This window comes from Apiotrichum porosum, assembly GCF_003942205.1.
Source record: "Apiotrichum porosum strain DSM 27194 chromosome Unknown scaffold_12, whole genome shotgun sequence".
NCBI classification, from domain to species: Eukaryota; Fungi; Basidiomycota; class Tremellomycetes; order Trichosporonales; family Trichosporonaceae; genus Apiotrichum; species Apiotrichum porosum.
Genome location: NW_021167119.1, coordinates 77,942 through 102,031, shown reverse-complemented (window position 1 = coordinate 102,031; position 24,090 = coordinate 77,942). Strand labels below are relative to the sequence as shown.

Here is a 24,090-nt window from a genome sequence, read left to right as displayed (position 1 = left end):
GCACTGTCTCGATATCGACACGGGAAAAGGAATGTGTGAGGGGTTTGTTTTCATTCCAAGCGAGGAATATGCGCGTTTTGGGGTCATGGGACCATTCCAGTCACGATTAAGAAGATGCCGAGTTGTGATGCAAAATCACCGTTCTCGTTTCCCTCCCTCCTAGCTCTCCTCCTCTCCTCCTTCCCAGCTCTCCAGCTCGTAAGGCGCAAACTTAGGTGCCGATCTTATTGGGACCGTCACCGCACACTGTACACACAAGCACCAAGACCCACCCCTTGATGGCTGCCCCAACCCGCACCAGATCACCTTTGGCTGATGTAATACGAGCACGCGCAGGCACGCCCGATCCGGACGTCGTCACCGTTCTCTGCGGGTGTCAATCTGAGAGCATTGTGGGCCGAGACCATCCGGGAAAGAGTGACGCTCACTCACCGCCGTCTTTGGCTCCATGGGCGTCACCCAAACAGTTGAGCAGGGGCACCCATGTCGGCTGGTAAGTGGTAGTGGGAAGATGGTGGTGATGGTGATGAGAATGTGCGAGAAAGAGACACAGGGATGGAGACTGATCATAAAGTGGTATGGAGCGCTGCACAGGCCGTCTACATGACTCGTTGGCTTGATGGTTCTTCAGTGATGGGTTGTGGAATGCGTCGACGAGTATGCAGATCCCCAGATCCACCAATGCGCCCCAGTGGGATTGGGTGGCGAATGGCACGTTCCGCTTGGTAGTCACTGTACGACGTGACCTTTGTTACGGGGTGGTACAACATACCGTGGTGTGCGGAACGCAAACAAGACAGTTAAGGAGTGCAGTACCTTGATGTGGCGCAGAGATCGGCGACTTTCCACCGCGCTATTTGGGGAATTAACCGTGACCTACATGCACTTGGCGCTGTCGTCTGCATAACCTCACATTCACACAGAGCGCACTGTAATTTCTATCGTCTTCACCCGCGGTGAGTCGCCCCAGGATACAGGTGTAGGCGCAGACTCCCAAGCCGCAGCTCGGGACTTCTCACCCACTGGCCACTGGCGAGAAACCGTCGTCATAAGGTGTGTACGTAAGGTGTGTACGCACACGGCCAAGAACTGCGACCAACTGGGGTCTGGGAGTGCTCACTCCTCCACTGTACTCTTTCAGACCTCACGCATTGGTCTGCTGACCACCGCTGCGGAGCCTAGGCCCTGCCTAGGACACGCGTTGACGACGATAAGACGGAAAAAGGTTGGGCGCCGATCATCACCGTGTATTTCGTATTCGTATTCGAGACTGGCGACAGACGAGTTTTCCCCACACCTACCTCTCATCTTCGCCTCCCCTGATACCACCGTCAACTTCTGGCACCCCCACAGACCTCAAGCAGCTATACGGCCCACCGCTGACAAAGCACACCCTTCAACACCACCCCAGACCTTGTCTCAGTCTGTCCACGCTTCGCACGATGCCACCACAGAGTATCGGTGGCACCGAGCTTCCGACCTGTGCTGGTGACCCGTGGGGAGGGAATGCTGGCGGTCAGTCAAGCATCAGCGTAGCTGGCTCCTGATATCTCGCAGAGGCTTGGTCTGTTCAGACGGGTACGCTCGCTATGCGTGCTATTATTGTGCCCAGTGGCTCAATTGAGTGTGTCGTGTTGTTAGCAGCCATGTATATGTGTGTCTGTGGGCGCACCACAACCATCATCGTACCACGACTTCATGCACCCGTCGTATCTCTACGCCAGCAAGTTCAGCGAACCCTGCTCAAGTACAACTTTAGGTACGACTTGGGTGTTGCCGGTGCGGCGATGGCTTACAGGCTATGTACTTGGCTCACCTTCTCGCCGGTCCGTGTCATGGCAAGCCGCTTGAAGTGGCGGACCTCTCAGCGGAGTATCCAGTACCACGTCACCTGCACAGAGGTTCAACATCTTTGCCCAGTTGCTTGCCTCCAATGATGGCTTTCATCAGCGGCCTGGCAAGAGCTGGGAGGGCTGTGCGCGCACGAGCGTTCATGTGGCGGCTTTTTACACCCGGTCCACCCTTGCGTGACCTCCGTTGCACCAAGCCACTTGGGACAGGACCACACGATGTTGAGTCATTAGAAACATGCATTCCTATGTGTCTGAGGGAGAACATTCTTTGCCACACGTGGCTTGTCCCAGTGGTTCTCGAGTGATGGCAACCTGTGAACGCTGCTCACTATACACCCTACATCATACATCAGTCCACCCCCGCCTCGTCTCACTCTGCGCTACCTACCAGTACCATCATCGACAACCATGAGCAACATTGGAGGCTCGCCTGATCACAACACCGCGTTCCTCGCGGCAGCTACACGCAAGTGTACTGGGGTCCCGGGGACTGGGTTCAACCCGTTCTGTGAGTCCGCGTCTCCCGGATGTCCGCCCATCCGCGGCGTTCGACGCTTTTGGCTGACACCTTCGCCCCGCTTGCGCAGACAACTGCATCCCCATGGTCGTCCCCGTCAACCCGACCTATGCGGGAATCATCATCAGGAGGAAGGTCGTGTGCCAGTTCTGCGGCGAGTTCATGTGGTTTGCAGCGACAAAGACGGAACTGTTAGCTGAAAAGCAGCAGCAGCAGTGAGCAGGGGCAATGGGAATGGTATGGTTTTTACATAGTGTGGCGGTCGCTGGCAGCCCCTGTGGGAAACTCTAATGCGTCCATTATCTTCAGACCTCAACTTTTGCAAGGAATACAGGCTTCTCAGAAGTCATCATTCAGTATTGGAAGACAGCTGATGGTCGTGGAGTCAGACAAGCGTGCCCGGTGATGGGTCTGGCGGCCCGTGACCCCCAGGTTCTTTGCCGGGGCAGAAAGTGAAAAGAAGACCCTAACCCCGCTATCATTGATTATACACCCACTACATACTACTGCCTCTACATACTGTTGGCAGACATGAGCGCTAGAGAAGACGAGTGCACCCGCCTGTACGGACCCCCCGTAGGCCGGACGTGCGCAGGACGCCAGTCGGACGGCTACAATACAGGATGTGAGTTGAGTGCGCACCTTCGGCACCGAACTTTCCAGAGATCCAGAGACTGACATTCTCCCCTCATCAGGCATCTGCATCCCGCTGGTCCTTCCACCAAACTTGGATGGTGAGGAGGTGGTCTGCGGATACTGCCGACGGTTCATGTGGTATGCTGCACCGAAAGTCGACTAGGCGAGCCTGCGATACGGACCCTGGCCGGTGCGACGATTTGTACCAAACTTGATGCAACATTCGTCTCTACGCATGCTTGACTCGCACCGATGGTGAATGGGCAGAAAATGTCCTTGGGGATGCTATATAACTGGTAACTGCCCTCACACGTCTATACAGGACAGTCCACTCCATACCCAACCCACGCCACTACTCCCCACTTACTCACGTACACATCCTCAACATGTCGGCCCCCAACATGGCGGCGTGGTTCCAATACCAGATGAGCTCGCGAGGGCGGAAATGTACAGGTGTTCTGGGCACGGGGATGTATGCTGGGCGTGAGTGGATTCCCTCCCCCTCCTCTGGCCTCTGGGCTGTTAGCTGACCCTCAAACAGAGAACTGCCACCTGGCCGACAGGGATCCCGCTGGCCGCGTTGTCCTCTACTGCCTGATGTGTCGTGTGCCCTTCATGTACATTCCCACTATGGGTTGATGAATTACATATTACTCCTTAAAGGCCAATACCACCTTCAACTCACTCGACGAACCAGTATGAGCCTGTGGCAGTCATTTCTTCGAGCACAAGCCAAAGACCTGTGTCTCAGGATGTCCACACTGAAACTCGCACCATCATTGTGAACTCTGGACTGCCGACTTTGTTTGCATTCCTTGGCAGGTGATGCGAGTCGAGTGGCAAGGCAATCACGCCCCATTAGGCGGACTCCCTTTCTCTCCTATCATCTCACAGACCTCCGCGCTCGCACCCTTGCAATGTCGGGCTTTGCAGCATTCATTACAGCGCTAGGAAGCCCGCCAGCCAGCCGTATATGCGTAGGATCCATAAACGGCCACAATAGGGGACGTGAGTGTACGCCCACATACCTCCCAGACAGGGATCCTGACCACGTAGAACTCTGCTACCCGTATGTTCTGCCGTGGCCGAACGCTCGGGGAAGTAATGATGTGGTCTGCTGGTACTGTTTTCTGTACATGTGGGATACGAGTTCTCATGCAAGTCAGTGATGCCCAATAGTACCCCCCACACACCTTCTGTTTCACTTCACAGTGGGGGTTTCCTTGGATGCTCGCCAAAGGACCACTACCACGGTCCCATTCCCATGCTCCAGGTATGTAAGATACACACCTGTGGGGACGATTCCGTGCAAAAGCAGCTTTACAGACACATTCGTACGAATTCCCTCGCAAACAGTGTACATTTTTGGAGAATTTTCCGCAAATTATGGAGCACGACCAGCGCACACCAAGAGTATGCCTATCCTGCCGCCAGTGGCGTCAATCAGCCGTCGACAACAGCAAGAATGACTTTCCCTGGACGTGCTCCAAGCAGTCCATGCTTCTCGTTGAGGTGGCCCAGTGAAACCCTTGTTTTTGGTGGGTGGCAACATCCCACTGCAGTTGCCTGGTGATATCAATACACTCCCTTGCTGATACGACACCTGTGCAATCCTGTTCGTCTGTGGAACAAAGTCGGCGTCTATGTGTGCCGATTCTGTAACCGAAGGTGGGTGTACCAGTAACGAGCGGGGTGACAGTGGCCCCCGAGCACCTCGGAAGAGCAACGGACGGTTAGTTGCACTTGGGATCATTGAGCACCCCTTATGCATGCAGTGCAAGATGCAAGATGTTTTTGGTGTCTATTGTTGAGAGTCATGTCGCGTACCCATCACTTCAATCACTGGACCGCGGGGAAAGGAACTTTAAGCCGGCTGGCGAGGGGATGGAGATTCCAGCCCCCCCTCCCCCCCCCTCTCGCCTCACTTACCATGCACGTCCCAAACTCCTGGTGTATGGGGAGCGCCATGAATGCCTAGGCAGTGAGTACTGATCTTGTGATGTGGCAAACGGAGCGCTGACGCCACCACAGAGAACTGCTACATCTTGCCTGGTCTCACTTGGGCTCCAAACGATTTATCCTGCGTCATTTGCCACATGGTCTACCACCGGGTGCCCATTGACGTGCCGACGATCACGGTATCACAGTATTGAATACACTAGGTCTGTCCGTGACGGATCCAGGAGCATGCATTAGTTGCCCACAGTGTTCGCTTTGTTTAGGTAGTGGAGCCACCGAGCTTGTGCGGCAGTCGAACCCCCCAAAAGGGTCTCAGCCAGTGGTGCTTGCAACTGTGGCAGCCGATGTGGACAACACCAGCCTTTGACAGCCAAAATTGCTTGAAAGACCAAACTGGCGGGCACTAGCCCCATTCAATGTCGACTATGAAACACACCATCAGTTGCCTGCTAGGCGACGCTGCCCGCACCAGGGGTCAGACACGAGTGAACTTGAATCTTCGCTGCTCTGTTCGTCGTTTGCCTCCAACCACTTTCTCAGCACCTCCCTCATACAACACATGTCGTGGGTATTCAACTCTGTTTGTAAGGGCAACCCGGAGGCGGAGATGGGTAACCGTGGCAGTAAGTGCTTCCACTACTACGGATGCGAAAACTGACTCTGACTGTAGACCGGTGCTGGGCGGAAACCGCCCCGGAGTATTACGGAGTGACTCGCTGCGTCTATTGCCGTAGTATCTACTTTGAACGGTGAAGACTGGACGTATGAGTGGAGTAGAGGGTCTCCATACACAAGGATACGAATGCACTGTGTATCCTGGACAGATTAGGTCCCAATCGCGCGTAGTCACGGTTCATCACGTCCAAAGTGCCTAAAATGACCGAGTGGCCAAGTGACCGAGATCGCCGAATGCGGACCACGACACTCCCACAGGCACTTTGCCACACCCACCTCGACAGCAACAGCCTTGCTACACGGCATGGACAGACGAAGAGGATGAGGTTTGTGCATGGCCCGCACCCGATACGCCCTCTACAAACAAGAGATCATCGGCGTAACACCGATCGTATAAGGGTTATTATCTAAGTTTCCCATTTCACGATGGCGTTCGAGAGAGCGACACTAGTACTTAGGATACGGGTTCGAGTCCCGTTCGGTGTATAAGCTTGTCTTTTTGGGTACTCTGCATGTCCCGGACGTCTTATTTGGAGCTGCAGAACGTTGTAAAAGACGATTCGTATCGGAGACGGAAGAAGAAGCTTCTCACATACCTCGCCGATCACTGCGCCCTTTCCGATGAACAATTTGCCGATCGTCCTTGTTGGTCCATGGGGCGGCGCCCTGCCTGCATTTGGGGACCGTCGTGTAGCGCTCGCTCTCGCGAGACTCATTGTATGCTTTGCTTTTGGTTTCATTGTAAAATTAGAGCATAAATTGATGACAGTGTAGCACATTTGCCCCTCGCCATCAGACACCATCATAGCCATGTCCCTACCGAACCGTCAGTGGATGAAGAAAGGAGACTTAAAAGGCGTACATCTCCTCCGTCTACGTCGTCTCGCTCGCCCCACCCTCGATACCCACCGTGACTCCTGATACACCTACTGACAATGTTTCCTGGAAACTACACTCGTACCTGCAACGGTGACAGGGATGGCAAAAACATCTCCAGTACGTGTTCTCAAGCAGCCGCGTCCCGAAGCTGACATGCTACAGAGCCGTGCGTCTGGTGGGCTGGATTGTTCAGTTCTCAACCGCGCTGCATGTTCTGTGGTGCTACCATCGGGCAGTGATCGTCTTCTCTGCATACAAGTGTACAAGTGTGTAGCCACAAGTACCCGGCTACCGGTTGAGTGGCCATAGCTTGATCGCCGAGACTCGGACCATGGCGAACCCTATACATACCTATGAATCACTGTGATACTCTCATTACCACCTTGGCTACCTAGCAGAGGAAGGAGAAGAATGATGCAATCACTGTGATTCTGCGTGTGCCACATCCCTACCTTCTAGAGACGACTCGGTGTGTCATCAGTTGTGCGGATCGATCGGCTACTGGCTGCAATGTTCGGAACAAAAGACCCTGCCCCTCTGTCGGCTGAACACCCATACCATCACAACATTGGCGTATGTCGTCTCCATACTCCATCAGGGAATGTACAGGGGGTTACAGGGACAATCAAGGTCGTAGGTACCCACATGGAGTAGGCTCTGAGGCGGAACTGATACGCAGACCTGTGCTCTTGGGTCCAAGGCGTCAACACTGTTTGCCGTTATTGCGGTCGCCGCCCCGACTACATAGTGGGCTCACGCCCTGCTTCAGCATTCCAGTCGTGTTGTATCATCGGCTAGTAGATCTGTCATGAATCTCCGTTCTGTCCACATACCATCCACCCTGCCATGTTGTCAATCGCAGAGCACAATGGCCCCTGATGGGTTTCGCCATGAGGCCATCAGTCCTGCTCCCCACGCCCATACACTTATGCCCCCCCTCTCAGGCTCTCCTCATACTCTCGCATCAACATTATCCCATGCTTCCTCCACACATTCTGATTCCCCATCCAACGCGTAGGACGTGCAAGGGCGACATTGACGGCACGAATGAAGGACGTGAGTTATCGAGTGACTCGAAATCAAACAACGACGCTGCTTCACTAACAGACAGTGCTGTGTGCTTGGGTGAACCCCGTGTACTGTCACTGCTTTTACTGCGGGTTCCCACCCGGACCCGCTCGTTCGAACAACCCATCACCTTCGCACCAGTCTTGAGAAGCTTGCGCGATGGCGTATGGTTGATGGCCGATAAGAGCGGACGTTTGGGGTAGTGGCACCCCTGCCGAGGGGCGAAGCTCGGCCCTTCTTTTGCCATTGTCTCCCTCAAACCCCCGGTACACAGACAAGATGCGAGATGCAGAATTCGTTGCACACTGAGACACATCCTGGTGTTACATACGGTGCAGATCTTTCCATGTTACATGTCTACATAAAGGGAAGGAACCACCTGTGCTCGACCCGCCACTCTGTAACAAACAAAAAGCAACACTCCCGTTTCTCAAACTCTGCCCATTCTAGCAAAAAACACACACCCCCTTTGCTACAACGATGGAAGTTCTTGCTTTACAACGTAGATTGCGTGGAGATGCAACCAAACCTCCAGCCATGTGCTCGTCACTCGAGAACACTGGGCGTGAGTATACTCGATCGACGAGCCAGTGCTGATGGTGTAGGCCCATGCGAGGTTGAGTGGGAGGCCGACGCGAGCGTTTGGCAGTGTGGGTGGTGCGGACATGCCTGGGACGGAAACGGCCGTTCCGTCATGTGAGGGAGACAAAAACCCATACAGGGGTCACAACCGCAACGACAAAAAAACGCGTCGCGCTGGCGCGACCGACATTAGCATAATATCCTATCACTGTACATACTTGCATTCATGCCTCGCTCGCGATCGCTCGACCTTGTCCTCCTCGAGGTTGAAGAAATGGACCGACTTTTCGCCGACTTTTTCCAGCCACAAATTCCCAGAAAGTGCTTCTAGACCAGGAGCCCTAAAGTTCATGCAACTCGTTTCCCGCCAGCTGTGAGTCGCGCCAATGACCTGGGTGCAAAGAACCGCACGTTTCCTATCGGCCCAAGGCTGGCCAGGCTGGCGAGGCCCCTGGTCAAGTGATCAACAAGGGATACCTCGGCCGATCTGCGGTCCCACTTCGGCATGAGCAATTGAGTGACCTCTGTTCCTAGACGAGATCCTCCACCCTCCCCACACACACACACACACACACCGCCGCGTCGTCATACTGTTGGTTCCTCCGCAGCGCTGTATCTAAGATCTGACGACTTGTGCACGGTACTGTACATGCGGTATGCGCCGACTCTGGCCTGGATAATGAGAGATCCCATTCCACAGATGGGAGAAGAACTTTGTGCTCGAGCCTAAATGTCCACTCTGCACGGCCGGTATGTGAGGGCTGCTTTCACCTCGCACGGCCGCACTCGCTGCAACACAACAAACGGTGCCTCTTCGACATGCTTAAGGATCAGGGGCCGAAGACACCTCGAGCGAGGACCTGACGGAGAACCGTGGCCCAGGGATGTGCCGAAAGGGTTCGAACCCCGGCTGACGCTGGCCATTTGCCCCTCCTTTTTTTGTTTTGTTTTTGCGCGATTCCCTCTCTCGTTCCGTCCCCACGTTATTTCGACGGCCGCGGTTTTGGTGGAATTGGGTGTTTAGCATCCGTGCGTGGCGCATCGTCCCAAGTGGCCCCATGTGCTGGAGTTCCGGCACAGATTCCCACAGCTGGCAAGCTGACCGAGGTCAGTAGCTCCTTGATTGAACATGCGTGGTGTCTGCGTGGTCGGGCATCGACCCTGGGGCCCTCGTTTTTTGTGACGGGGCCGGGGGGGTGCGGGCCGGTATGCGGGGCTGAACGCCTCGCTGTCAGCAGTGGACGGACGCCTCCTGCGGACGGACTGCGGCCGCACGCCGGAACGTCGGTGGACTGGGGGTTGTTCACATCAACTGGGGTCTTTGGTGGCGTTCGGGCCGGGGGTTGGGGAGGAGAAGGAGGGCAGAGGGAGGTGCCAGCTCCACTCTGATCTACCATTCACTGCCAGCAAGCGTGACGAGAGTGGGGCAAGTCTTGAACAGTTTCGGCGGCACTGTCCGACGCGTCGTCCGCCCTCATGTTACTCGCGCTTCCCCTGGCTCATGTCGATATCGCGTATCCTTCGGCTAGGGCCCAATTGGCACACGCAGTCAGAAGAACGGGGTGGGCAAGATCCAGCCCTTGGAGGCTTTGAGGCGTGCCTTTACATCGCAGAGAGCGCTCGCGTGCTCTGTTCGCGCTGTCGCGCGAAATATTGGAATTGGGGGGCAGGAGGACCGTGGGCCACTGCCGGTTTCTTCTCTCCCACACAGACAACAACCTTCTCTGTACCTCTCATTAATCCCCCCCACCCATCCCCACGACCTGTGGGTGCAGCTGCATCCAAAACGGCGTGTCCGTGCCTTGACGCCGCGACCTGCCTACCTCTGGCGCGACACATTGAGGGGCGACACATATATCATCCATCCCCCCCGAGACAGGCTTCCCTCTCCCAATCGCATGCTTGGCTCCCGTTTCTTCATAACCTTCTTCTTTCGACAAGACGAGTGTTTGCAGTCATGTCCGGCTGCAAAGGAGACAAGCTGGGATCCAACGTCGGAGGTGAGTGGAAGCGGGGCCAACCACCCTGTCACACGAGATGTGTGACGATGGGTGTTGTCGTACGTACAGAACATATGCTGACGGCATGTTTCCCGTTTCCAGACGTTTGCGTCCCATTCAACATTGGCGGACGGTGGATCTGCTATTATTGCAAGCGCAAGCTTTAGGACGAGGCACGAAGAGACACACGGCCGGACAGGGACCGACAAGGGTTGTACAATGGTTGTACAAGGGCAGCATCGTGTAGGACGTGTAGGGACAACAAAAATGCATCAGCAGTCATCGGTTTATCGCAAAACGGGCAACTTTGGGGTGTGTCGTGTTCAGAAGTATGGAGTGGCCCTCCAGGTTCCAGTTTCGTTACCCGATGGGGGATGCTTCAGTTGCTTCAGAGTCTCTCCACGCACGTCACGTCAGTGGTGGGAACCCTAGGAGGGTGGGGGGGCTGAGATGGCGGCAGCTCACAACGCCTCACTCATTATGGGACTAGCGATACGAGTCCCCCGACAGAGGGGGCACGGCCAGCCGTATCTTGCGTGTAGCGATGTTTATCCGGGGACGGGTCGCGGCATGCAAGGCTGTCGCCACATTAACGCTTGGCTGTGCCTTGGAACTCACGCCAACATGTGCGGTTGGGAGATGCTTGTGACGAGCAGCATCGAGAGGCCAAGGTCAGTGGACGTCGTGGCGAATATCAATCAGCAGGGGAGAGACCAAGGGCCACGGGCCACGGGGCCACCGACGGACCGTCACGCTGTTGACACACAATACTCCAACTCGAGAAGCTGATGTCTGTTCCACAACAGCTCCACAATGTCCACAATGGTTCCCGAAGGGCTGCAGTACACGTCTCTAGATCCTGCGCAGCCCCCCCCCCCCCCCCCTTCGATCGAAATTCTGGGGGTGCAACGTGCCTTGCTTCTGACCCAAATCGGCCCCCGGCGCCGGTGCCCTTTCCGGTGACCGCTGCCACCGGTGGCGTCGAGCCCACTGCTCTTGCTTTCAAGGTTCCAAGGAGACAACACTATGTATGCTGCTGAGGACCCCGTTTGCATCCGTGGCCGGAACTGGACTTGGTTGTGCGCAGTACAACCCACCCTCGCACGAGCATCTCTACAGTCGGCGACCACACTTCTTGCAATAACCCGGGTTCTTGGAGTCGGGGACACAGCCAAAGACTACGGGCTGTTAACTGGTGGCACCTGCGTGACCCTGGGGCCTCGGCACAGGACCGAGACGACTCACAGCTGCAGGACATGGTTGAGCGACGTGTTGGAGCAGGGAGAGGGAGTGGCAAGTGGTTGAGGCGAGACAGGAGTGTCCAACAGACACTAAAACCACTTCGCACACTTCTGTTCACACCACACCACACGCGGCCGTTGTGTGCGTTTCGTTCTCATCACAACACCCCTCTCGAGGCGCCTGCTGCGCGCCGCTCGGTCCTGCGTTGTGATGTTTGGGAAGGGTTTTGCAAACCCACGCAACCCATGCATGCTTCTGACGGGGCCCCAGAGAGGCGTTATCCACCGGCCGATATGCGATGCGGGCCTCCCAGCGGCATCCCACTTCTCCACATTCAACCCCCCCCGGTGGCGTCCTCACGGCGTGCCGCGTGCCGGCGGTGACGCGGCGGCGGGTGGCGGCGGGGGACCTTTCGGGATCGCTGTGCGTGGCCTCACCGGGGGTCTGCTGGTAAGCTGGCAACGAGTGCGGGGAGGGAGGGAGGTTGTCATCCTCGTTTGGGTATGCACCCAGGCCGTTGTCAACAAAGGCAGCCTGTGCCGTGCATACTGTACTTGTACAACAGTGATTATATCCTAGTATCTTGAACAACCTAGTAGCTAGTAGTAGTGCAGTGCGTCTCCCGTCACGTCTCGTTGTTGGGTGCGTGGGTGTGATATGTGGTGGCAGCCGTCATGTCACTGTGATGCTTTTGCCACAGTTGTAGCAGTGGTTGGGGTACATGTCGTGCGGAACGTGGCCGAACGCTGATGCTTTAGCCACGCTCGTCTCGGCCCCCTGCCTAGCTTACATTCGCAGAACGGTGTGGACATGTGCTGGCCTCTGAGCAGAAGCGGCGGCGATGGGATTACGATGGGAGTAGAGAGAAAACAAAAAACAAAACAAGTGGTGGCGATGGAGACAGAGAGGAAAAAACGAGCGCGAAAAAACGTGGATTAGCGGGGGACAGCGGGGCCGGCGGGCCATACATGGCCGCACTCGTATATATATATGGTCGGCGAGGAATGCGGCTGGCCCACAGAATCCCCCGCATGTGCCGCCGCGTATGCGCTTTGCGCTTTGCCTTGCGCGGGCCCGATAAGACCTGTGCTTTGTCTCACATGAATTGGTCTCCTTTTGGTCGAACGTGTGTTTGGATTGGATTTTGGATTTGTAGAAGTCGGTTGTTTTCGAATCTGGCCGCGTCTCTTTCCTATCAATGCCGAAGCCCTGCACGGGGCCACATGTGGGTTCCGTACGTGTTCCGTCGCTTCGTCCGGGGTGACGCAGGCAGGCGGTGCTGACAAGCACAACAAAGAGGGCCAGTGCACGCCCAGCCAGCCAGCCAGCCATGGCCGCGCGCCCCCATGCGCTACTGCGCTTGTTGACAAGCGCCGTTCGCTGGCGCCACGGCGGCTGGAGTTGGCGGAGCACCACGCGCGGGGCAGAGATGCTGGCCGCTGGGTTTACGCTATAGCCAGCTACCGCGAATGCCACCCAAAACTTGGACTGAGGTTCTACCGATTGCGGCTGCGAGAAAGCCGCGATCCGGTGTGCGTGCATGCATGCATATATGGCTGTGGCGTGGGACAGCCGCAGTCGGGGGAACCCCCCAAGCTGCCACTCGGACACATTCCGATGTGGCACCGGTTTGATCCGATCCATGCCCTCCTTTCTCTGATTACCGGTTTCAGCACTAGACAGATGTAAGGGGACCAAGGAGGGCAACTGGCCAACTGTGAAGCATTCTGGCTCACGCTTGCCAACAGCCAGAACGTGCACACTCAGTACACGGACATCACCACGGAAATACATTGTCCAGGGCTTTGGGCATATATCCACTTTCCATACAACCCACTCCCCCCTTCGCCACCAACCCTCACACGCTCCCATCACCCGCACACAAGTGTCCGTCAACGCTAACACGTCCCCATTGTCCAACGTCCGAGGTTCAACTTTCTGTCTGTGGTTCTACACCGAGAGGGGGCTACTGGATGCGGTAGTGGCAGATGACACAGTAGCGCGGGTCACTGGGGTCGGGCTCGTGGCCTGGCATGTGGCGTCAGCGCAGGTGTTCTAGAAGGAGACGAGACGAGCCCCCGAGCTGACCGTGTGTGTTGACCGGGTACGAGAAGTGGGAGCAAGTGCAAGCCATTGCGGTCATGACGGTCAACGGTTTCGATGTTTCACAAGCTCGGTCTAGGCGATGGTGACGAGTTGTGGATGCCTGCTGGTGGGCTTGGAGACGGGTTGGCGACTCGAGCTCCAGAGCTTTTAAAAGCTGCGACACGAGTCGTTGGGGACGTCCGGTACATCAGTGCAAACACTTTCCCGGAAGCGAGGTCACAGGACCTGCGTTCGCTGACGAGTCACGTATCGCATCATTCAGATTCATCACTGCATCGGAGAGACGGGCAGATGAGGAGAGACGTGGTGAGGGAGAAAGATGATGAGGAAGGGCCAAGGCGTTTTTGTATAGAGGTGGGTTTAGGATCTCGATCCCCCCATGGCCTGCGGCCATTCGTCTTGGGCGTGAGTTCACATCTTGCCGCCGCAGAGCTTGCAGATGTTCGGGTTGAACGAGAGCGGGACGCAGGCTGGGTAGGTTGGAGGAGTGTGGTTGGTCTGGTCAGATCCAGATTCATGAGGTATGAGGAAGGTATAGTGTCATGTGGGGCTCACTGTGGTCGTTGGCCATTGGAAGGTTCAGTACAGGTGCTGTGTACCGAAAGAGGATGTTGTGGTAGTGTTCACCGGGGAAATGTGTCGGCTGCTGCGAGGGACACTGCTGGTGAGGATACTGATGATGTAGGAGGCGGTGACGGGTACATGAGCACCAAGAGTCCTTTTAAGTCTGACGGCCTCGTGTGAAGGAGGACTGGTACGCTGAAAAGTTGCACGTAACCCACACACCAGTGCGAGAAAAACGCAAACGAACATTGCCCCACGATCACACAGACACACTCCGTGTCTGCATCAATTGGCCTCGGATGGAGAGAGCAGCAATGTGGCACAAGCGACGTGCCGGCGTCCAACAACACAAGATCCTTGAGCCATTTGCCATCATCTTGACAGCAGGCGACTGTGCGGGCGGCGCTTGTGATGGTGGTACATCACTCTTATCAGGTGTACCCACAGTTCTAGGTAACCGTGGTGGACTGTCATTTGCATTGGGGAACAATGAGTGTGGCAACACGGCACAGTTTTCCATCAATCCCTCCGAACCGGATTGTGCAAGCCCTACGTAGAGTCCATGTGACAACCGTGTCCTGCGTACCTGCGTCCCATCAACCTACTTGGGTACCATGTCAAGATCTTGAAACGCAAGCGACATTACATGCCAAGCCAACAGATCAACCGACTCGCAGGAGAGCAGGAGACCGCATTAAGCATTCACTCGGAGAACCCCGCCGTCATCATTCCCCGACCGAGACGCGCCGACCCGGGACGCGGGGCCCTCAAATGTCCACATGTCCAATCTCTCTCGTCACCCAAATATACATTGTCCATGCATATGCATACGTCACACCGCAAGCCCATGAGAGTTACACGTACTGTACATCCCACGCTGCAGTTGTGCTGTTCCCTTTATTGGAATCCCGTTTGCCCGGTGTCCCCACACGCGTCCCGGCCTCGTGACCGCCATCAACGGGAGCCGGGCAGTCTCGGTCCTGCCCAGCTCTCAGTTATTCCCTTTGTGCCCTCCTCCGTTCTGGTCGGCCGTGCGTCAAAAGTGCTCGCCGCAGTGCCGGCAGATGTGGGGATACCAGAACCAGCCCTCGTGAGTCGCTGAGTTGGTCAGACGCACGGCGAGCACTGCAGAGTGCTGTCCCGGGAGCGCTTACAGTGTCCACGGCAATAGAGCGCCATATCCCGAAAGCTTGGATGGGGACGGGTCGGGAGGGGGTGAAGCGAGGTGTGCAGGAGCCTGCGGTGGGTTATGGGGGTGGAGAAGCAGGCGGTAACGGCGGTCGCAAGCCGTGATGTCCAATGTGGGATCCAAGAAGAGGGGGGTTGTGCAGGCAATGACTATACTTATGGACGTTGGATCGTGGGCGGGTGGGTGGGCAGAATCCCCGTGAAGCGTCACAAGCCACCGATCTCTGAGACATGGTGACGAGGAAGGGACGCGCTGGAATGCTGAATACGGAATTGAGACGCGGCTGTAGGGTTGCGCGCGGGTTGATACACCGTCCTTGTCTTATCTTGGAGAGCAGACTGTGTGGGGGTGTGAAGGTGACCGCTGAAGGTCACTTTCAGCCATTGTCTCTCGGCGGTTGTGACTGCTTTGGTGAATTGGTTACCACCTGCCTCCTGGTACCCAGTTCAGACGCCAACAGTCAATGAGATCGGCTGGCCATCTGGCGGCGAGTTGAGTGATCGCCCAGGTATAGGAAGGGGAGGGTAAGGAAGCAAGAGACCGTGTCATGTGTTGTTTTGAAAAGGACAATACCATTTCCTTGAGAACAATGTGGGTGAGCGCCACGAAGCGTCCTCGCGTCCTTGCAACCAGCAGCGACGTGGCCCGTGGTCAGCCACACCCAAATACAGCGCGTGCCAGAACGTCAAACAGAATGCCGCGGGCTTGCCCGCGGCTCCGTACGTAGCAGAGGTGAGGTCGGTCAGCTGCAGCTGGCCGCTGGCCAGCATGGACGGTGTGAGTGTGTGTCAGTCGACAGTGTCCATCGAGGGAAGAGGGTGGGGTATGCTGAAGAGGGCAAGCATTCTCGCCTCAGTATGCAATGTAGATGTGCAAGATGCAAGCGACATGCAGCATATGACACACGGCATCTTGCGGCTATTAACGACCACTTGCTGCGCGCGACGCACCAGTGCTCACATGACATGACGTCTTGGCCCGTACCTTGCTCTTTGCTCTTCTCTCGCATGGGTCGTCGTCGTCGTCCCCGTCGCCCAGCCAGGCCAGCCACGGCAGCGCGTCTGGGAGTGAGGCGGGACAACCTCCCCATGCATGCACATTGTGGGTGCGTGGTCATGTGTGTCATCTGACACGGATGGGCACAGGCTGCCGCACCAAGCGCGCGCGCGCCCACAGCCGTGTGCCCCGTACTTAAAAGGACGGTTGTGCATCCTCCCATTCCCACATCCGTCCGCTCTCTCTCTCTCTCTCTCAACAACACCCCTCCCACAACACCTCCCACAACACTCACTTCATCCACCATGGGTCGTCTTGCCGGTCACTGCGGTATGTCCCATCCACCCTCGCTGATGCGGATGCTGACCGCCTGCCTCGTCTAGACACTGCCACTCCTTGCGTTGCCAACCCCCAGCTCCCCACCTTTTGCCACCGCTGCGCGCACCCCATGAGGAAGCCCCACCCCAAGGGATGGAAGGCTAAGAAGGGCGAAGAGGAGACGGCCAGCACCGCCGACGCCGACGAGGACAACAAGAAGTGAGAGCGCGATCAGTAACGCCAAGCTACCGAGGCGAGAGGCGAGGCGAGGCGGGCCACCGCACGCAAGCACGACCCACCAGCCAAGCCCACGTCACGCGATCAAGCCCACCCGGTTCCGAGTCCCCAAGTCCACGATCGTCCGAAGTCAAAGAGTCGTTTAGCCCACTTGCTGTAGATGGGGCAGAGTATGCGAGAGACAAGCTGTGAAGTCCTCCACCACGCGTTGCAGCAGGGTTCAGAGGAGGTTGTGGATGGATGGCAAATGCGGCCCGAGACAGAGCAGTCAGGGCAAACCAACCAACCCCCCCTCACCCCCACAGCACCTGTTCCACACCCCGCAAACAACCCGCCGGCGCCGTCAAGCTCAGCCAACCACAGCAACCCACCGCGGACAGCGTCCAAAAAGGGAAACACCTTTGCAGATGCTTGCTTTGCCTTCTACCCGAATTGAACGGGTGACCCTTTCATCGTAGCAGTGGTCTTTGGAAGAGACCAGCGAATACTAGTGAAAAATTCTAACCACTGAACTAAGAAGGCGACGATGTTTGCTGTTTGAGAGTGAGCACACGGTCGGTGGTGGTCTCACGAGCGAGGCGGACATGGAGCAGTGCAGCTGAAGAGAACATGGTCAGTGCTGTCGCGCTGTCGGCAGCACTCGACCACCCACAACTAGTTGAATTCTAGAGATGTTACATTGCGTAGCTATCCAAAGCCTGCGAGATCCAGCGCGCTAATGTACTGCGACACGGATGGCTCGTCATCGTCGTCGTCTTCCTCATCTTCATCCTCGTCCTCATCGTCGTCGTCATCATCGTCCTCCTCTTCCTCGTCATCCTCCTCCTCCTCTTCACCTTCGCCGTCCTCTTCCTCTTCGTCCTCCTCCTCATTGGCAGGCTCGTCGTCGAGGTTTCCCAGCTCGTTTTCATCCTCGTCGTCGTCCGGGTCCATGACCAACTCGTCGTCGGCCGACGAGCTCGTCGTGCTCGACTTGTTGGGCGGGACCCAGCGTGTCGCGCTTGAGCCCATCATTGCGACAGGACTGCGGGTCATGACGCCGTTGATGTTGAAGGCATCGGTAAACGAGACCTTGGGCACAGGATGCCGGTCTGCCGAGGTCGATGCCGCTGGGCCTGCGCCGCCAACGCTGCCGGTACTGTCTTCCCGTGTTGTCGTCTCTCGCGGCGAGATGGTTCGGCGGTCCATAGTGTTGACCCGCGCGAGAGGCGCACTGGACGGGGTGCGCGCCGGTGGTGTCGTCCCCTTGGGGGTCGGGAGCGGCGCTGGGGGTGGTGGGGCGGCCGGGAAGGTGAGACGCATACTTGGGTGACGCCTTGCGGTGAGTGGGTTGGGGAAGGGGAGGGGACCGGTGGAGGAAGACAGGCATGTGGTGGCCGATTTGGATGTTGTCGAGCGTTCACGCTCGCGTTCGCGTTCGTTGGGTTGCGAAGGGGTTGTGCTGGGCGTCGCGGGCTGAGCGGGCCACAGCCATGATGGATACGGTGGTGGTGGGAGCGCGAGAACAGCTCCTGGGTCATCCTTGCTGGGTCCAGAGGTGGACAGGTAGGACGTGATGAAGGGAACGAGCGGAAAGTCATCGTGGTCCGGTTCGAAGCGATAGATTTCGCCCACAATCGACTCTGCATGCCAGCCCTGCAATTTGCGAAGACATGCGACGATGAGGGTCGTGTGGGAGTTGCCATTCGTATCTGCCAGGTAGATCGGATACGCGGCCGGGTTCAGTAGGACCTAGACGGTGAGCCCATGGGATCGCGCTTTGCCATGCGGAAGGGGACGTACCTTGAGAGCCTCGCTGACGTCTGCGCGCTCCATACCCAGTGTCTCTTCCCCATAGTCTCTGCTTTTATCCATTTGACGTCGATGCCTCGTCGTGTCGCCCAGCGGGTAAATGCGTCCTCTTCCTTGAGGGGCTTCTTGCGAAGACACACGAGGGTGCGGAGTCCCAGTCGACGGACAAAGGGAGCGTTGCGAACCGCTGGGAGTGCGCCGCGGTACAGGATCTGTGAAGTGTCGGCGGCGGCGGCGTCCTGACAGCCTTGACCCAAGGGTGAAGCGACAATGGCAAAATGGTATGGCGGGGTGAGCATGGCGCTCAACCGCGCCTGATGCTGGCGAGGACGAGAGACAGAGGGATATGGTTTGATTGTCGAACATATCACCCATCGGCTCTCTCTCCAAGATCCCAAGACGTCACCTTGGCAGAGAATGAAATGGATTACGTAAACATAAATGCCTCCCTTCTTGGCGTCGTCTGCCTCCCTGTTACCCTCTCTCATGTGCCCCCCCGCCTCTCCCTTCCCCGGCGGCGGCGGCGGCGGGTGTGGTGACGAAAGGATTATCCGCCCCGGTCAACAAAGCGTAGACCCGCGGACATCCTCTTCGGCTCGTTCACTCCACTTTTCGTTCTTTTCTCAAGACACACGTTGACCCACACATCGACGAGAGAGCTCTCACGGGCATACCTGGGCTCCCCCCCGCGTCGCCATACACCCCGGCCCCAGCCCACTCTCTCAATGCCTAAACCGACGTTCCTACAGAGCGTCCTCGGGCGGCCCTCTCGCTCGTACGCCCAGCACGCGCCGCCGTCGCCGTGGGACGAGTCCCCGACGCGCACTTCCTCGTACTCGTCCGCCATCCCTCGCGGCTACGCCGACCAGTATGCACATCAACATGACACCGACCCAGGCCCTAGTCGGCGGGCACGGCGTTCCCAGTTGGATGCCTACCAGGACGAGTACCATGGGAGCAACCTGGCTCCCCGGCCATTGCCGCCTCCCAGCCGCGAATTGGTCTACAGCGATGTCAGTCACCCACAGTACAGCGATAGCCTTGGCCAGGAGCGTACACCGCGACGTCTCTTGTCCGACAGCGCGCTGTATGACGATGCGACAGTGACAACGTCTTTACCACCGCCCCGCGTCGTGCACATTGTTCCTCCACAACCACCGCCCGAACATGACGACGACGATGAAGGCGAAATGTATTTGCGACAACCAGAGTACACACTACGGCCATCATCAAAACGTCATCATCTCACCCCCCATCCTCACGACCCGAGCTTGCCGCAAGATCACCATCCTCTCCAACCACCACGCCTCACTCCGCCAGGCTCTACATCCAGCTCGGACACGCCACCCAGTGTCTCGAGTACATTGTCCTCGTCCGTCTCCGCGCCCAAGTCTGTGTCGTTCAAGGGTGTGCCAGACTCTCCCAAAAATGACAGACGCGTGCTCCCTGCTCCAACAGCCGATGCCAGCAACGCACATGACGTCCATGTGCCTGCCTACCCGCCTCCGGCAATAGCGGTTCGCCAATTTGAGCCGGTAGTCGAGGACGACGACGAGCGTGTGGAAGACGCCGATTCCGACTCGGATACCCCCTTCTACACGCCTCGACAGTCACTCGATGTTATTGACGAACACAGCGACGAGGACGAGACGGACCAAGAGGAGACACCCGCAGCTCAAATATCTAGCCTGCCTGTTGTCCCCGTGTTGCAGCTCCAGCCGCCCACACCGGCGCCATACGCCGACCCGTCCGAGACTCCCTTCCACGCGCTGCAACATCATCGGGATTCGGACGAAATGTTGTCTCCAGACACCGACATTCGACCACGGGCAGTCCGTCAACCGGACTCCAAGCCGACACCTGCGCAGCCTGCGGCCGAGCCAAAATCGCGTCCGAGGCCAAAGCGAGCAACACCTGTGGACGACCTCCCACCACCATTACCGCCCAAGTCGTCACCGGACCGCAAGGGCCGTGTGCGACATGCACAAATGACTGTCCTCAACGACTCGCCCATCAAGCTAACTCGGTCCAAGAGTGTGACTGGCACGAACCTCACACGGTCCAAATCGACCAGGAGCGTGACGACTGCGTCTGACGGCGGCCTCACACGCTCAAAGTCAAGCAAGAGCGTAAAGTCGTTGAAGACAAAGTCGGTTACTTCTGCCTCGTCCGTGTACAGCGATGAGCCCAACGTCGTCCCACGAAGGGCCATGTCGGACATTGGTGGACGCAGCAGCGCACGACCTCTCTCGCGTGCGTCAACAACGCGGTCATCACGTACCATGTCGACCACACCTGCCCCTGTCGCCGAGCCGGAGAGGAGCTTCTCGCCGTCCTCGTCCCGTTCGACCTCCGAGGCGTCGTTTACTGCGCGTTCGGCAGACGGCGGTGTGCGTACCGCCGGTTATGGCAAGGGTGGATGGGCGGCCGCGTCTGCCGCTCCATTGGTCATGTATATGCCCTCTGGCGGCGACGGGTGGGCGGCTTTCCAACCCCTACCTCCTCGGTCGCGATACAGCACCCTCCCCGGTACACATCCAGGTTTCGAACGCGGCAGCGACTCTCGTGGCAACTCGATGGACGCATCTGGCAGCTTGAATCCCAGTGCGAGCGCGAGTGCGAGTGGCGACGGTCGGTACACCTCTTTTGCTGGTTCGCTGGCCTCGGCTGGCAGGCAGAGTCCCACGGCCTCGAGTTCAAGCGCGAGGTACCGTCCCCGTGACCACCGCACGTCCGTTGCCAGCTCGCTCCGCATTGGTATAACCCCGCCCGACACGCCGCCGATAGTCAGCCCCGTGTCAACCCCCGCCAATGCGAGCGATGACGAGTGGGAGGGCCCGGCACCCAGTCGGTCGTATGCCAGGCCTGGATCTGTCTCTGGCACCCAGACCCCGCCGACGCGCTTGTCCACCGACACTCGCGGTTCCAACGGGACGCCACGCCACTCGAACGACTTGGGCCGCGGATCGCTGCAGTACGACTATGCCTCTGAAGCTGGTCACAGTTCGTCGGGCCCTGGTAGCCGTAACCCCAGTCCTGTCAAGTATGATGGATCTGGACGCGAACATCGCTGGGTATCGGCCGAGTATGATCCTTATGTCGCACAGGACCTTGCTGGGAACCAGTCGGTACGTAACGCGCGCATGTCAATGCCGCTGCAACCACCACCACCAGCAGCCATGAGCGTCGCAGGATCCAACTACTCGGGTCGCTCGGCGCGCCACTCAGTCTACTCTTCTGCCCCCTCCGCTGTCCCATGGTCCATCTCCCCTCCGCCATCCGACAGCTCTTACCAGCCGACCACTCCTCGCCTCCCTGTTGTCCCGCGCGAGCTCCTACTCGACCCCGTTCTGGAAGGTGCGCTGAGGCCCATGTCCCCCACGTCATCAGTGTCCCCATACGACGCGGCCCTGCGCGCCCACCAGGCGCGTGTAGGCCTCGACCGCCCGTCATCGCTCAACCCGGACATGTTGACGTTCCTGCCGACCATGACGGAACAAGACTCGAACCGCCTCTACACCGTCAGCGAGGCGGGCGCCCCGCGCAGGAGCAAGAGCGTGAAGAGCATGGTGCGGTACGCCATGTCGGACGGTGGGCGTGAGCGCGAGCCCCGCGACACCCGCCCGGCTTCACGCATGTCGTTGTCGCGTTCGGCTTCTCGTGTTTCCCATGTCTCGGAAGCCTCCGACGCGCGCACCATCCGCCGCGCGACGTCGACGGGTCGTATCCAGCTCGATTCCAAGTTTGACACCAACATCGGTGTCGCACCGCCCATGGAGAGCCATGGCCGCGACCAACAGTTTGGTGGGTACACCAACCTCGTCCTGCCGACTGGTGGCGGCTACAAACCGTCACCAAACCCCCTCGGCGAATTGTCCAAGCTCAACTCGCGCGCACTCGGCATGCCCCACGGGTCCATGGCTGCCATCATGTTCAACGCGATTGCCCCTTGGAAAAAACGACCCGGCACCGACACCCGCCCACCTCCGTCACCAGCTGGCACCCCCCGTCGAGTTCACATCGCACGCCAAGCCGCCGACCAAGATTGGCAGCTCGCAGGTCATGGTCCAGGTGTACGCCGTTGCCGTTGACCAGCTCGACATTGACTGCCTGGAACACTTGAAAAAATCCAATGTCGGCAAGTATATTCCCGGCCGGTCCTTTGTGGGTCGTTGCCTAGCTGTCGGGGACAGCGAAAGGGATATAGCCCGCGGCGACATTGTTGTCGGTCTCCAGGACATCCGCAAGTCTGGTGCTTTGTGCGAGTACCTCCTCGTCGAGCGGCGGCGCGTCGCGCGTATCCCGCCGTCCACGACTATGAGCCTCGAGCAACTCGCCGCACTCCCTTTGCAGGGCGTGGCCTGCGTCCGCGCCCTCCGCGGCGTTGTCACTCGCAACACGCGCGCCCTCGTTATGGACGCCCACATGGGCATTCCTGCTCTCATGTGTCAGGAAATGGCCCGGCTGGGCGTCAGTGTCATGGCGGTCATCTCGGGTGGGGATGACCACGCCGCATCCCAGCACGCATGCATGGCGCACGGCGCCAAGGGTGTCCTGACCGGCTCGCCCGCGGCCGTGCTTCTTGGGCTGGAACCGGCCCAGTTTGACATCATCGTCGATACCCGCGGCGGTCCCAAGGTGGTCGAGGCAGCCAAGCGCGCGCTCGTGGACGGCGGCCGCGTCATCTCCCTCGTGCCGCCAGACCCGGCGGGGACCAAGCCCGAGGACTCGCCGCCGAAACGTAGCAAGAGCCTCAAGAACCTGCGCGCGTCGTTTGTCGGCGGGCGCAAGCACCAGAACGGCCGCGACGTCGTGTTCGAGTACATCCACGCTGCGGGCGCGGGCGAGCCCGAGGTCGACGCTTCGGGTCTGGACTGTCGCGACGTGCTCGAAGAGCCGCTCATGGGGATGCTCAGGCCCGTGGTGGACGGCCAGGTTGTGCCGTTTGAACGCGGGGTCAAGGTGTTCGAGACCATGAGCAGGTTGGAGGGCCTGGCTGGTGGTGTGCGTGTGGTGCGGCTTGTCAACTAGATACATATATATATTATAATTTCCACAGCCGTCGTTCTGACTCCCCCCCCACTGTATTTCTTAATACATCTGCATCTGCATTGTTATCATAACTCGCTGGCATCTGGGGTTTGGCGTGAACAACAGACTCTCGACGTTGTAGCCACGCAGAGACACCTTGTCATCTCGTCCGGTCTTCTGGAATGCTGCCCCCTGATCACATCATCTCGCCCATGTATATTATGTATTTGACCCCCCCTCGTTTGTTCTTTAATTACATCTCGTGCAACAACATGACTCCTAATGCAACCCCAATCGCCTAATCGTTTATTTCATCCACGTTGATACTGGTCGGCGATCATTTAGCGGGATCAAACGGCCCGACTCAACCGGAGATCCCTCCCCCCATCTGTCCAGTAAGATGAGATTCCTAAAACTCGGAGTCGATTGACATCGTCTTGGCCACAC

General features: G+C 57.9%; 5 protein-coding genes and 1 non-coding gene across 6 annotated transcripts; 4 read left to right on the top strand and 2 right to left on the bottom strand.

Moving 5' to 3' along the window:
• Nucleotides 1-2,261: 2,261 nt before the first annotated feature.
• EHS24_002061 (uncharacterized protein) lies at nt 2,262-2,589 on the top strand (the record flags this gene model as incomplete). The annotated part of the gene is made up of 2 exons (XM_028617810.1): nt 2,262-2,361; nt 2,441-2,589. The coding sequence occupies 2 exons, from the start codon at nt 2,262-2,264 to the stop codon at nt 2,587-2,589; spliced, it is 249 nt and encodes an 82-aa protein (XP_028473488.1).
• An 803-nt stretch (nt 2,590-3,392) lies between these two features.
• EHS24_002060 (uncharacterized protein) lies at nt 3,393-3,645 on the top strand (the record flags this gene model as incomplete). The annotated part of the gene is made up of 2 exons (XM_028617809.1): nt 3,393-3,489; nt 3,548-3,645. 2 exons carry the CDS (start codon nt 3,393-3,395, stop codon nt 3,643-3,645), a joined length of 195 nt encoding a protein of 64 aa, XP_028473487.1.
• A 12,926-nt stretch (nt 3,646-16,571) lies between these two features.
• Nucleotides 16,572-16,807, top strand: EHS24_002059 (uncharacterized protein; the record flags this gene model as incomplete). The annotated part of the gene is made up of 2 exons (XM_028617808.1): nt 16,572-16,596; nt 16,650-16,807. The coding sequence occupies 2 exons, from the start codon at nt 16,572-16,574 to the stop codon at nt 16,805-16,807; spliced, it is 183 nt and encodes a 60-aa protein (XP_028473486.1).
• A 431-nt stretch (nt 16,808-17,238) lies between these two features.
• EHS24_002058 lies at nt 17,239-17,343 on the bottom strand. Its single transcript has one exon. It is a non-coding gene; the product is annotated as a tRNA-Thr (tRNA).
• Nucleotides 17,344-17,508: 165 nt separating this feature from the next.
• On the bottom strand, nt 17,509-18,911 carry EHS24_002057 (uncharacterized protein; the record flags this gene model as incomplete). The annotated part of the gene is made up of 3 exons (XM_028617807.1): nt 17,509-18,552; nt 18,604-18,630; nt 18,681-18,911. 3 exons carry the CDS (start codon nt 18,909-18,911, stop codon nt 17,509-17,511), a joined length of 1,302 nt encoding a protein of 433 aa, XP_028473485.1.
• Nucleotides 18,912-19,337: 426 nt separating this feature from the next.
• EHS24_002056 (uncharacterized protein) lies at nt 19,338-23,643 on the top strand (the record flags this gene model as incomplete). The annotated part of the gene is made up of 3 exons (XM_028617806.1): nt 19,338-19,804; nt 19,946-22,600; nt 22,665-23,643. The coding sequence occupies 3 exons, from the start codon at nt 19,338-19,340 to the stop codon at nt 23,641-23,643; spliced, it is 4,101 nt and encodes a 1,366-aa protein (XP_028473484.1).
• Nucleotides 23,644-24,090: the final 447 nt, after the last annotated feature.